At 47.8% G+C, this 14489-nt stretch overlaps 1 protein-coding gene across 5 annotated transcripts in view; it reads right to left on the bottom strand.

Moving 5' to 3' along the window:
* The window catches only part of LOC119950933 (cytosolic purine 5'-nucleotidase), a 108258-nt gene that overhangs the window by 74253 nt on the left and 19516 nt on the right, over positions 1-14489 (bottom strand). For all 5 annotated transcript variants that reach the window (XM_038773916.1, XM_038773917.1, XM_038773915.1 and 2 more), the window contains 2 exons: positions 6688-6794; positions 808-881 (listed from right to left, as the gene is read on the bottom strand). In XM_038773916.1, the coding sequence (XP_038629844.1) occupies positions 808-881; positions 6688-6779 (166 nt within the window). In that variant the 5' untranslated portion in view covers positions 6780-6794. Of the gene's footprint in view, positions 1-807; positions 882-6687; positions 6795-14489 lie in introns of those variants that run through there.

The raw sequence follows: 14489 nt of genomic DNA, 5'->3' as shown, positions 1-14489 counted from the left end.
AGCACAGTAGAAGTCTTACATCAGGTTAAAGTCCAACAGGTTTGTTTCAAACACTAGCTTTCGGAGCACTGCTCCTTCCTCAGGTGAACCTGATTCACCTGAGGAAGGAGCAGTGCTCCGAAAGCTAGTGTTTGAAACAAACCTGTTGGACTTTAACCTGGTATTGTAAGACTTCTTACTGTACAATATTACAGGCCAAGAGCTGGATTGCAAAATCAGCCGAGCATCTCCTCCCTGGAACACATGACCTCAGAAAGATCATTATTGGGACAAGAAAGGAAGAGTCCTCCAGTTTGCCAAACTGGTTTAGTTCCAGATGTAGGATCAGCCTGATCCACCCCATTGCATTCCTCCATCTTTACCTCTGGATTTATGGATTAGTCTATTTTACTTAAATGTAGGTCCTGGGCGAGTCACTGTATTCCATTCCACTTGAATGTGGTCTTCAAGCTGTCAGCGCTACAACAGCAGTTTGGGTTATAATTGTGCCCCGTATCAATGCATTGAAGTTAGGATTGGGGTTCCTGCAGGAACCTGTTGTGTTGACGTCCCGCGAGGGCAGACAGACTCAGCTGTGATGACCACTACAGCAGAGTAGCCCATCAACACTCACTGCTTAGGCTCATACATAAAGTCTGGCCTCTGGAAGCTGCCAAAGCTCAGGGAACAGGAAAGTGGCAGGAGGGAAGAGAGTTAGGGGTAAAATGTAACAGCTCAAGACACCACTTGGTCAGTGCTCTCTGAATTCGTCAGCAAAAAAGAGACTGTTTTAAATCGAGGAATTCCATTGGAAATAGCATTGCTCACCTGCTAAGGTGTAGTCCATGTCAAATCCAAAGCATTTAATCTTTTCCATTGCCAAACTACGATTAACAAAGACTCTGAAAAAGAAAAATATGAGTAAAGACAAATGTAGGTTCCTTACAGTCTGAAACTGGAGAATTTATAATAGAGAACAAGGAAATAGGAGAGCAATTAAACAACTACTTTAGTTCTGTCTTCATGGATGAAGACACAAACAACCTCCCGCATGGGTTTCCTCCCACAAGTCCCGAAAAACGTGCTGTTAGGCGAATTGAACATTCTGAATTCTCCCTCAGTGTACCCGAGCAGACGCCGAACTGTCAGCCACCACCTTTGACGCCTCAAACGACACCCTTTTTCCCACCAAAATCGCCCCCCCCCCCTCCCGATTTTTTGCATCCAGCCCCGAATGAAACACCTGGCCTACCCAGCCCTTCCTCAGTCTAACCTGGTCCGCCGCCTTCAGGTGCGTGTCCTGGAGCATAGCCACGTCCCCCTTCAGGTGCGTAAACACCCGGTCCCGTTTGACCGGCCCATTCAGCCCCCTCGCATTCCAAGTTATCAGCCGGATCAGAGGGCTCCCTGCCCCCCTCCCCTGCCGACTAGCCATAACCCATTCCCTGCCCGTCCCAGGCAAGCGCCGCTTGCTCGGCCCGTTCCCCACGGCGGCAAACCCCCACCCCGGCACCCCCTGCAGACTCCAGCTCCTTCCTGGCCATTTCAGCAGCAACCCGGTAACCACCCCCCACAGCTAGGACCCCTCCCAGCCGCGTTACTCCCACCATAGTACTCCCGTGAGCCAGCTAACTTCTGCTGACCCCGGCAGCTCCCGCCACACCTCCAACCCCTCCCAACGTGGGGCTACTACCCATCAGCAGACCCTCCTCCTCCCCCTGCCGCTCTTGCGCGGGAAAAAAGCCCGTGCTTCTCAGCTCCGACCCCGCCCCCATCCACCCTCAGCGCGGGAAACAGAAGAAAAGCCCGCGCTTTCCCTCTGCCCGACCCCGCCCCCGCAAAAAAAGACAGCACCCCACCCATCCTAGAAAGAACACACAACCAGCTTGAAACAGCATAAAACAGAGACCCTTCCCATCAAAAGTTAACACAGTTCTTTACAAACCCCCGACCCTCAGTCAGAGTCCAACTTCTCGGCCTACACAAAGGCCCACACCTCCTCCGGGGACTCAAAATAAAAGTGCCGGTCCTTGTCGGTGACCCACAGACGTGCTGTAACATGCCAAACTTCACACTCTTTCTGTGGAGCACCGCCTTCGTCCGGTTGTACCCGGCCCTCTGCTTGGCCACCTCCGCACTCCAGTCCTGGTAGATCCGCACTACCATGTTCTCCCACTTGCTGCTCCGCTCCTTCTGGGCCCACCTAAGCACGCACTCTCGGTCAACGAACCGGTGGAACCGCACCAGCACCGCCCGTGGCGGCTCATTCGGTTTGGGCCTCCTGCCCAGTATTCTGTGGGCCCCCTCCAGCTCCAGGGGCCCCTGGAAGGACCCAGCTCCCATCAGCGAGTTCAACAAAACGACCACATAGGCCCCCAGGTCTGACCCTTCCAGCCCCTCCGTGAGGCCCAGGATCCGCAAATGTTTCCGCCTCGACCGGTTCTCCATCTCCTCGAACCGCTCCTGCCACTTCCTGTGGTGCGCCTCGTGCTTCTCCACCTTTACCGCGAGGGCCGCGGCCTCATCCTCTCTTTCGGAGGCTTGTTGTCGGAGCTCCCGGATCTCCACCCCCTGGGCTGTCTGCGTCGCCCGCAGCTTGTCCGTATTTGCCTTCAGCGAGTCCATCAGCTCCACTTTGAGCTCTTGAAAACATCGCTGGAGAGTCTCCTGCTGCACCTGCGCCTACTGCCTCCATTCCTCGAGCCCTCCGCCGGCCACCACCTTGATTCTCTTCCCCCGCTTTTTCTTAGGCGCTGCCACCGCTATTCTGCTGGCCCTGCTCCTGGTCAAGACCATAGACCACTGGGGATCCGCTGCAGACACCTTCCCACGTCGGGAACCGTCGAGCAAGTACCGCTGGGGGCCCTTAAAAGAGCCCAAATGTCCGTTCCTGGCGGGAGCTGCCGAACGTGCGGCTTAGCTCCGCATAGCCGCAACCGGAAGTCTGCCGTCTGAATCCATTCTACGCAGGTTCGCCGATCCCAATTTTGGCATCAGGCTACGCAGAATCCCGCCCAGTGTATTTGAAAAGAGGAATGAGAGCATTAGGAAAGGAAAAAGAGCACACGAGAGAAGGAGAAAGAGAAAAGTGAGTGTTCTGGTCCCCTAATCATTGGGAGATGACATAATTGTCCTCAAGAAAACACTGAGGGGTAATACGGATAATCCCACATGTCAGGAATTTCCAAAAGGTGGTTACGGATAGGAGGTGTGTGTACTTTGATAAAGAGGACTTTTAAAAAATCTGATGGAGAACAGAGAAATTCTGCTCACCCAGCCCCCGCCGAGCCGACCCCCCCCCCCCCCCCCCTCTGCTCACCCAGCCCCCGCCGAGCCGACCCCCCCCCCCCCCCCCCCCCACTCCGCGCGCGCATCCCCTACCGGGCAGACTGCCCCCCCCGCCGAGACGCTGGCTACAGCGGCGCCAAAACCTCAACTGCTACCCCTCCGTAATCTGGTCCAATCCCTGACCCCTCCTTGACCACACAGCCACTGCCCTACCCCCTCCCTGGCCCTCCTGACGTGGCTACCTGTGCAGTGCATCAGATGTCATTATCCATCTTACTTTGATGATGTGGCAGTCAGACCCCGAGATGCACTCAGATGGACATCCATTTGATTAATGTTGCCTGAAGAACTTTATTTCCTGTTGTTGATCTGGAATTGCGACATTCGTTCTCACAAGTTGCAATTACAGTGAAATCAGAAACTGAACTACCCATTAAGTGTTTCAGTTGAGCTGCTGAAGCTGGTAGAGGTTTAATTTAATCTGAGTTCACTATAAATCCCACAAATCTCCTACTCTGAAACAACATTTTCAGAAACACTATCTAGTTTCATGTTAATTGTACATTGGGTGTTTAATTTGTTCATTAGTTTATTTGTTAATTAGTAATTATACATTTTGGAGCAGGATGAAACGGTGGTGCTTAGATTGGAGGTTATAGAATGTGTGTTTCTGTAAATAAAAACTCATTATCTCCTTCATTATCTGGCTAACTAAGTTATAACATCTTTTGTCTCCTTAACCGTCTGCCTTTCCAAATAATACTCTTATTGGAAAGGCTTTTCAGATCTAGTTTCCTGGGTATTAAACACACCACACCACACCACCAGGCACACACCACACCACCTCACCAGGCCTTCTCTCCTGGTTCTATCACCAAGACATTCTCAAGCACTGCATAGGGTCAACTCCACCTCCACGTGCGCAAGGCTCAGCCTGACGCAACTAAAAGTGGTACATAGAGCCCACTTAACAAGAACCCGTATGAGTAGGTTCTTCCCGGAGGTGGAAGACAGATGTGAACGGTGCCAAAGAGGCCCGGCCAACCACGCCCACATGTTCTGGTCTTGCCCCAGACTCGTGGAGTACTGGACAGCCTTCTTCGAGGTAATGTCCAAAGTGGTGGGAGTGAGGGTGGAGCCATGCCCGATAGTGGCGGTCTTCGGGGTTTCAGAACAGCCAGATCTATTCCTGGGGAGGAGGGCGGATGCCCTTGCCTTTGCCTCCCTGATCGCCCGCCGTAGAATCCTGTTTGGCTGGCGGTCAGCAGCACCGCCCAGAGCTGCGGACTGGCTGTCCGACCTCTCGGAATCTCTCCAAATGGAGAAAATCAAATTTGCCATCCGAGGGTCGGACGCCGGCTTCCACAGAACGTGGGAGCCATTCATGCAACTGTTCCGGGACCTATTTGTGGCCAATGTACAAGAGGAAGAATAGTCGGGGGAAGGTAGCGGGAGGGGGGGGGGGCTACAGGTTCGTTACGGGGGTTCGATGGCTAGCTAAGGCCCAAAACCAAGCTAAATAAACATGTTGAGGGGGGGGGGGGGGGGGGGGGGGGGGCGCAGTTACTACTACGAAGATGCTTACCTGTAAATATGTATGTTAATTTTTGCGTGTTTGTTTTTGTTTGTTTTTTTTTTTGTTTCTCTCTCCTAACAATTTGTAATTTGTTCAATATAAAATACGAAAACTGAATAAAAACATTTATTAAAAAAAAGACATTCTCTCAGCGTCAGTCCAGGCAGTGGGTGCTGCATATTATATCATCAACCGAGCACCACTGGCAAGTCCAAAGTTATCCTCATCCAATATCCCCAACACACATAACATTGCCAAAGTGTAGATTCCAAAAATTCCACACTCCCATCTGCTCCCCAGGGTTGAAATCAGCTAACTCAGTCGAGTCCCAAGAATGCAGTATTGATCCATGTGGAACAATGGGGTACCAGCTGTGCCTTTACATACAATGCTATCAGAACGATGGTACAGCTGTATTCATCCCAAAATGGTTTGGCGCACATCAGATGTTGAACTGGAAGATTTCATTCTTTGTTATATAACCAGTTTGCAAGTCCAATGATAACAGTTTCCCAGACCCGGACATAATTGCCAGTGGGATTTAGACTTGGGTGACTGAGTGACCTACTTCTGTTCATATTTCTTACGTTATATACAAATCCTTAGGCTTAGTTTGCACATTTAAATTCAGATTAAGGCCAGAAACGGTTTTAATGTGTGCTTAATTGTACAGCAGAGAGGATTAATCAGACTGCACCTCGATCATAAACATCAAAGAACAACTCCTACTTTCAAAGTCCTTAGAATAGCTGCCCATTCTTTAAAATAAAAAATATGATACAGAAGTTATTAGAAACACTCATATGATGGGCAAACTGTAAAAAGTGGGAGGTAATTGAGACCAGGATGAAAGGTGACTACCTGAAATGTTAGTTTTGTTTCTCTCCCCACAGATGCTGGCAGAGCTGCAGAGTATTTCCAGCATGTTTCTGTTTTTAGTTTGAGGTTTCTTCCCTGGTCTGTGTGATAGTTGCCCTTAGGCAGGGCTCCTGTTCTAGCAGTGATACAATTACCCAATGCATAGGTGAGAAAAGGGATAGGGTTTCTGATCACTACTCAGCAAATCATGTCAGACAGTAAATGCATGAGCACATTGGAAAGAGGGCAGAATTGACCAGGATGCTGTGCTCTGCTCTGCTGACAAGTGTCCTGGTTCACCACAGGATTCCAACGCCCATGCCGCCATGTCGCAGTGGGAGGTTCAGGTGAACACCAGTGCATTTTTCATATCATTCCATGTTCCATCCTTCCAAAATCACAGTCTCTCTATGAAAATGACTAATCCTGGAATCCAATTCTTTTTCTTTGAAGACTTGCTCAACCTCAGCAACAGAACCTTCAGATACTATTAGCTAGTCACAATCTCACAGTAACATACCTGACCGAGCAAGCTCAAATTAACCTCCCTTATGTTTACTCCAGATCACAGTCTAGGTCCCAGTTACTTATTTCTGCTCGTTTGGCAGAGAAAATAATCAGCAGCCAACTGATTCTGGTGAGCTGTGCTTCTCAGAATACTGACTGACCCAAGATAAATGGTGCAAAGTGTTGCTAAATCCAGACCTGACCTTCTAACTGTTGCTGTTCTTTTTGACCATGTACCCGAGGGTCAACCATTCTTAGACAATTTGGCTGCATTGTTTAATTTCAGAGATATTAAATGCTGCTTGGATTGGCTTGAAAGCTAAATTATATCCAAGTATATCTGAGCCAATTCCCCCAGCCCTAGATACCTGGATCGACTTTCCTAACCCTGCCCCATGCCTCTATCAGTCACTTGCACCTTCTCAACATATAACAGCCAATGCCTAGCCTCTCAAGTAGAATGATTCCCTGCTACATACCGGTGGTAAGCTTCACGTCGGTATTTCTTCATGGTACTGCCATCCATCGTCCCCGAGAGGTCAGCATTGAGTTTCTCACTCCACGAACACATGTCTGCTTCGGTAATCTAGAACGGGGAAGGGGAAAAGGAGAGATGAGAGAAAATGTCACATCACAGCAAAACCCCAATTCAGAAATTACTGATCAAACATTGGAGCAATCGTTCTACAATCTTTATAAAGGTCAATCCAGTAACAAAGTTCATGACAGCAGAATCTCAGATTTAAAACGTCAAACTCCGATTTATTACAAAGAGCAAGGACAATGATTCACCTTCTCCCACAATAGTTTTTCAGCCAACGCCAACATTATCAATAATTACACAACACTGTCACATCATATCACCCAGCCATTTTTAAATTCTTTCAGGGGATTTTACTGTCAAGGCACCAGGACAACTCCCTGTTTAATAATGGCCTAAATTTGCAATCTTCACCAGAACAAGCAGGTGGCAACTCCGTTCACAGTCTGTATTCCCTCGGTGCTGAGCTACAGTGTAAACAGATCAACTCTGGGGCAGGCTTGAATGGAACAACCGTCTGACTCAGCTGACTTATCAACTTGCACACTACTCCTGGATATCAGTTTTAACTCTGGTCAGTGCCAGCATTAAACTTTTCTTTTTTGGGCAGGACATCAGGGAAGCTCTCAGCTACTGTAGCCTCCTCAGGACTGCCCCAGTTTGTCTGCTAAACCCCTACATCAGCACTGATTCCAGCACGAGAGACCAAGCTGTCATTTGTATCTGGCAAACAGCATCTCTACAATGAAGTCACATCTGATGTACTCATCGCCTGTGAGCAGCCGTACCAGGAGCAATTTGCACAACGTGATCCACACTCAAATACCCAAGTTGAATACACAAATACCAATGGTTCAAATATCAGCTTCTCACCAAATACGGGCTCAATCTACTCACTCATGTTATCATGCTCCTATTAAACTGTCAACAGATCTTTCACGACCAGGATACATGGTTTCCAAATCATTACAGATCCTTCATTCAAGACACAAGCACGGCTGGAAAGTTCAGTGTACAGAGCCCCTGCAGACCTGAGACTTTACAATGTTCCACCTTGCCTGCATTTCAGTTACAGCATAGCAGGGAGTACTGTTTACCCACTCCCACTCCTCGACCTCAGCACAAACCAGCACAGATGCAGGTAGAGGGCAGAAGGCATTTTCACCCCTCAATTGCTCACCTCACCTGTGCCTTCAAGGTGCCCATGGTCAGCGAATGTACCAGGAGAGTTAGAAATAGGTGCAACAATCAACTCAGATTCTTTGTGACCAGGATGTGGAAGGGAGAGGGGAACTCAGTGAAATTCCGTTCACGTGGGAAGTGGTACTGGCTAACTGATGGCGTTGTGGGTTAGCAAGTCTCCAGGTCCTGATGGACTTCATCTGAGGATCATTGAAAAGGTGGCTAATGAGGCAGTAGATGCGTTGGTGTAAATTTTCTAAAATTCCCTAAATTCTGGAAAGGTTCAGCCATCCTGAAAAGTAGCAAATGTAACCGTTCTATTCAAGAAGGGAGGGCAACAGACAGAAAACAGAAAATTACAGCTTGACGCCTGTCAATGGCAAGGTGTTAGAATTGATCATTAAGAGGGCAGCACGGTGGCCTAGTGGTTAGCACAACCGCCTCACGGCGCTGAGGTCCCAGGTTCGATCCCGGCTCTGGGTCACTGTCTGTGTGGAGTTTGCACATTTAGATTTAGAACAGTACAGCACAGAACAGGCCCTTCGGCCCTCGATGTTGTGCCAAGCAATGATCACCCTACTCAAACTCACGTATCCACCCTATACCCGTAACCCAACAACTCCCCCTTAACCTTACTTTTTAGGACACTACGGGCAATTTAGCATGGCCAATCCACCTAACCCGCACATCTTTGGACTGTGGGAGGAAACCGGAGCACCCGGAGGAAACCCACGCACACACGGGCAGCACGGAGGAGCAGTGGTTAGCACTTCTGCCTCACGGCACCAAGCAACCAGGTTCAATCCCAGCCCCGGGTCACTGTACGTGTGGAGTTTGCACATTTTCTTCCTGTTTGCATGGGTCTCACCCCCAAAATCAAAAGCTGTGCAGGGTAGGTGGATTGGCCACGCTAAATTGCCCCTTAATTGGAATTTTTTTTTTTTTTTTTTTAAAAAGGTTCAGTGGGGATAAATCTACAGCCAAAATTAGACGAGACAGTGAGTGAGTCAGGAAAGCACAAATGTTCTAGACCAGTTAAGTCACAAGGGAATTTGGCAAGATTGGATGGCATTGGCTTTAATGTGAGGAGTCTGATGAACAAGGCTGATGAGTTGAGGGCACAAATTAAAAGATGGGGCATGATGTCAGTGCAGTCTCTGAGACATCGTTGAGAGAGGGGCAGAATTGGCAGCTCAAAATTCAGGGAATCAATTACAGTAGTAAGGAGGGATGACATCTCAGAAGGCTCTTGAAATAACAATAACAATCATCTTTATTGACACAAGTAGGCTTACATTAACACTGCAATGAAGTCAGTGTGAAAATCCCCTAGTCGCCACATTCCGGCAGCTATTCGGGTACACAGAGGGAGAATTCAGAATGTCCAATTCACCTAACAAGCACATCTTTAGGGACTTGTGGGAGGAAACCGGAGCACCCAGAGGAAACCCACACAGACACAGGGAGAACGTGCAGACTCCGCACAGACCGTGACCCAAACCAGGAATCGAACTAGTAACACTGGCGCTGTGAAGCAACAGTGCTAATCACTATGCTACAGTGCCGTCCTTGAAGCCAAAGGGGCTGGTTTAGCACAGGGCTAAATAGCTGAATTTTAAAGCAGACCCAGGCGGGCCAGCAGCACGGTTCAATTCCCATACCAGCCTCCCCGAACAGGCGGCGGAATGTGGCAACTAGGGGCTTTTCACTGTAACTTCATTTGAAACTACTTGTGACAATAAGTGATTTTCATTTCATTTCCATGTGGGTACGTTTTAAAACCCGAAAAGGAGCAATCAAATTGCTAGGAGTGTTCTATAGGCTCCCTAACGATCGGAGAGAAATAGAAGAGCAGATAAGTAGGCAAATTTCAGAGAAGTAAAAGTAATAGGGTAGTGATAGTAGGGGATTTCAACTTCCCAACATTACTGGGGTAGTCATAGTGGAAAAGTTTAGAGGGAGCAGAATTCTTAACCTGCATTCAGGAGAACCTTTTAAGCCAGTACATAGAAGGTCTGAAGAGAGGGGGCGGTCCTGGACTTAATTTTTGGTAACGAAGCCGGGCAAGTGGTTGATGTATCAGTGAGGGAGCATTTTGCAGACAGCGATCATAACTGTTCGATTCAAGATTTTTATAGAAAAGGACAAGGATGGAATTGAAATTAAAGTTCAAAACTGAGGGAAGGCTGAATTTAATAAGATCAGATATGATTTGGCCAGAGTGGATTGGGAGCAGACACTTTTAGCTAAATCTGTGACAGAACAGTGGATAAGGAGAAAACGGGAGGCTTTTGGCAGATATCGAGGGCTCAAAACAGCAGAGACCCTGGCGGAGTATAGAATGCGCAAAAGGGTACTTAAAAAGGAAATTACGAGAGAAAAAAGGGGACATGAAAGGATACTGGCCGGTAAAATAAAGGAAAATCCCAAGTCGCAAGTACATTATGGGTGAAATGATAATTAGGGTAAGAGTAGGGCCAATAAAGGACCAGAATGGTAACTTGTGTGTGGAGCTGGAAGATGTAGGTAGGGTTCTAAATGTCGGTGTTCACTTGTGAGAAGGACAGTTTTTTTTTCAGTTTTCCAGGGGTAGCAACAAGAGCAGTAACCAGGGGTCTGTTTGGAAGGTAAGTTTCCCGTTTTTAAAACTTACAAGTTAAAACTACATTTCTTCCAACGGAGCAGGCAGAGAGGGGAGTGCTTTTTTGGTAAGAGAGAGAGCGAGAGCGAGAGAGAGACTTACCAGGGGTCAGCCATGAGGTACAGGTCTCTGGCACAGAGTCTGTCCCTGAGGGGGAGAGGAGTAGAACACGAGTCATTGGAGACTCCATAGTTAGGGGGATAGATAGGAGATTCTGTGGGAACGAGAGAGACTCATGGTTGGTGTGTTGCCTCCCAGGTGCTAGGGTCCATGATGTCTCGGATCGTGTTTTCGGGATCCTTAAGAGGGAGGGGGAGCAGCCCCAGGTTGTAGTCCATATAGGCACCAACGACATAGGTAGGAAAAGGGATAGAGATGTAAGGCAGGAATTCAGGGAGCTAGGATGGAAACTTAGAGCTGGAACAAACAGAGTTACTATCTCTAGGTTGTTACCCGTGCCACCTGCTAGCGAGACAAGGAATAGGGACAGAGAGCAGTTGAACACATGGCTACAGGGATGGTGCAGGAGGGAGGGTTTCAAAGACCTGGATAATTGGGGCTCATTCTGGGGTAGGTGGGACCTCTACAAACAGGATGGTCTACACCTGGACTAGAAGGGTACCAATATCCTGGGGGGGAAATTTGCGAACGCTCTTCGGGAGGGTTTAAACAAATTCAGCAGGGGGTTGGGAACCTGAATTGTAGCTCCAGTATACAGGAGGTTGAGAGTAGTGAGGTCATGAGTAAGGTTTCAAAGTTGCAGGAGTGTACCGGCAGGCAGGAAGGTGGGTTAAAGTGTGTCTGCGTCAATGCCAGGAGCAGCCGGAAAAAGGTGGGTGAACTTGCAGCATGGGTTAGTACCTGGGACTTCGATGTTGTGGCCATTTCGGAGACATGGCTAGAGCAGGGATAGGAATGGTTGTTGCAGGTGCCGGGATTTAGATATTTCAGTAAGCTCAGGGAAGGTGGTAAAAAAGGGGGAGGGCTGGCATTGTTAGTCAAGGACAGTATTATGGTGGCAGAAAAGATGTTTGATGAGGACCCGTCTACTGAGGTAGTATGGGCTGAGGTTAGAAACAGGAAAGGAGAGGTCACTCTGTTGGGAGTTTTCTATAGGCCTCCGAAAACTTCCAGAGATGTAGAGGAAAGGATTGCAAAAATGATTCTGGATAGGAGCGAAAGTAACAGGGTAGTTGTTCCAAATATTGACTGGAAACACTGTAGTTCGAGTACTTTAGATGGGTCCGTTTTTGTCCAATCGAGAGTTTCCTGACACAGTATGTAGATAGGCCAACAAGAGGCGAGGCCACATTGGATTTGGTACTGGGTAATGAACCAGGACAGGTGTTAGATTTGGAGGTAGGTGTGCACTTTGGTGATAGTGACCACAATTCAGTTACGTTTACTTTAGTGATGGAATGGGATAGGTATATACCGCACGGCAAGAGTTATAGCTGGGGGAAAGGCAATTATGATGCGATGAGGCAAGACTTAGGATGCATAGAATGGGGAAGGAAACTGCAGGGGATGGGCACAATTGAAATGTGGAACTTGTTCAAGGAACAGCAAGTATGTACCTGGCAGGGAGGAAGTGGTCGAGCGAAGGAACCGTGGTTTACTAAAGTAGTTGAATCACTTGTCAAGAGGAAGAAGGAGGCTTATGTAAAGATGAGACGTGATGGTTCAGTTAGGGTGCTCGAGAGTTACAAGTTAGCTAGGAAGGACCTAAAGAGAGAGCTAAGAAGAGCCAGGATGGGACATGAGAAGTCTTTGGCAGGTAGAATCAAGGATAACCCTAAAGCTTTCTATAGGTATGTCAGGAATAAAAGAATGATTAGGGTAAGAGTAGGGCCAGTCAATGTCAGTAGTGGTCAATGTCAGTAGTGGGAAGTTGTGCGTAGAGTCCGAGGAGATAGGAGAGGCGCTAAATGAATATTTTTCGTCAGTGTTCGCGCAGGAAAAAGACAATATTGTCGAGGAGAATACTGAGATACAGGCTACTGGACTAGAAGGGCTTGAGGTTCATAAGGAGGAGGTGTTAGCAATTCTGGAAAGTGTGAAAATAGATAAGTCCCCTGGGCCAGATGGGATTTATTCTAGAATTCTCTGGGAAGCTAGGGAGGAGATTACTGAGCCTTTGGCTTTGATCTTTATGTCGTCATTGTCTACAGGAATAGTGCCAGAAGACTGGAGGATAGCAAATGTTGTCCCCCTTGTTCAAGAAGGGGAGTAGAGACAACCCCAGTAACTATAGACCAGTGAGCCTTACGTCTGTTGTGGGCAAAGTCTTGGCAAGCTTTATAAGAGATAGGATTTATAATCATCTGGAAAGGAATAATTTGATTAGGGATAGTCAACACGGTTTTGTGAAGGGTTGGTCGTGCCTCACATACCTTATTGAGTTCTTTGAGAAGGTGACCAAACAGGTGGACGATGGTAAAGTAGTTGATGTGTATATGGATTTCAGTAAAGCGTTTGATAAGGTTCCCCACGGTAGGCTATTGCAGAAAATATGGAGGTATGGGATTCAGGGTGATTTAGCAGTTTGGATCAGAAATTGGCTAGCTGTAATTAGACAGAGGGTGATGGTTAATGGGAAATGTTCAGAATGGAGTTCAGTTACTAGTGGTATACCACAAGGATCTGTTTTGGGGCCGCTGCTGTTTGTCATTTTAAAAAATGGCCTGGAGGAGGGCGTAGAAGGATGGGTGAGTAAATTTGCAGATGACACTAAAGTCGGTGGAGTTGTGGACAGTGCGGAAGGATGTTGCAGGTTACAGAGGGACATAGATAAGCTGGAGAGCTGGGCTGAGAGGTGGCAAATGGAGTTTAATGCAGAAAAGTGTGAGGTGATTAATTTTGGAAAGAGTAAAAGGAATACGGAGTACTGGGCTAATGGTAAGATTCTTGGTAGTGTGGATGAGCAGAGAGATCTCGGTGTCCATGTACATAGATCCCCGAAAGTTGCCACCCAGGTTGATAGGGTTGCTAAGAAGGCGTATGGTGTGTTAGTTTTTATTGGTAGAGGGATTGAGTTTCGGAGCAATGAGGTCACGTTGCAGCTATACAAAACTCTGGTGCGGCCGCATTTGGAGTATTGCGTGCAGTTCTGGTCGCCGCATTATAGGAAGGATGTGGAAGTATTGGAAAGGGTGCAGAGGAGATTTACCAGGATGTTGCCTGGTATGGAAGGAAGATCTTACGAGGAAACGCTAAGGGCCTTGAGGCTGTTTTCGTTAGAGAGAAGAAGATTAAGAGGTGACTTAATTGAGGCATACAAGATGATCAGAGGATTAGATAGGGTGGACAGTGAGAGCCTTTTTCCTCGGATGGTGATGGCGAGCACGAGGGGACATAGCTTTAAATTGAGGGAGATAGATATAGGACAAATGTCAGAGGTAGGTTCTTTACTCAGAGAGTAGTAAGGGCGTGGAATGCCCTGCCTGCAACAGTAATGGACTCGCCAACACCAAGGACATTTAAATGGTCATTGGATAAACATATGGATGATAAGGGAATAGTGTAGATGGGCTTTAGAGTGGTTTCACAGGTTGGTGCAACATCGAGGGCCAAAGGGCCTGTACTGCGCTGTAATGTTCTATTAAACAGTGTGGGTATAGAAATCAGGGAAAAGGACTGTAATAAACTTAAAGAGATTAACACAGACAGAGAGCAGGTTCTGAGTAGTCTGGCAGGCTTTAAAGTAGATAAATCTCCAGGACCAGATGAAATGTATCCCAGGCTGCTGAGTGAGGCAAGGGAGGAAATAGCAGGGGCACTGGCAATAATTTACAATTCCTCTCTGGCCACAGGAGAGGTGCCGGGGGACTGGAGGATAGTCAATGTGGTACCATTATTCAAGAAGGGAGGAGGGACAAACCAGGAAACTACAGACTAATCAGTCTAACCTCAGTGGT

This window comes from Scyliorhinus canicula, chromosome 16 (assembly GCF_902713615.1).
Source record: "Scyliorhinus canicula chromosome 16, sScyCan1.1, whole genome shotgun sequence".
In the NCBI taxonomy this organism is placed as follows: domain Eukaryota; kingdom Metazoa; phylum Chordata; class Chondrichthyes; order Carcharhiniformes; family Scyliorhinidae; genus Scyliorhinus; species Scyliorhinus canicula.
Note: the sequence above shows the minus strand (reverse complement) of the source record. Positions and strands in the feature narration are given on the sequence as shown.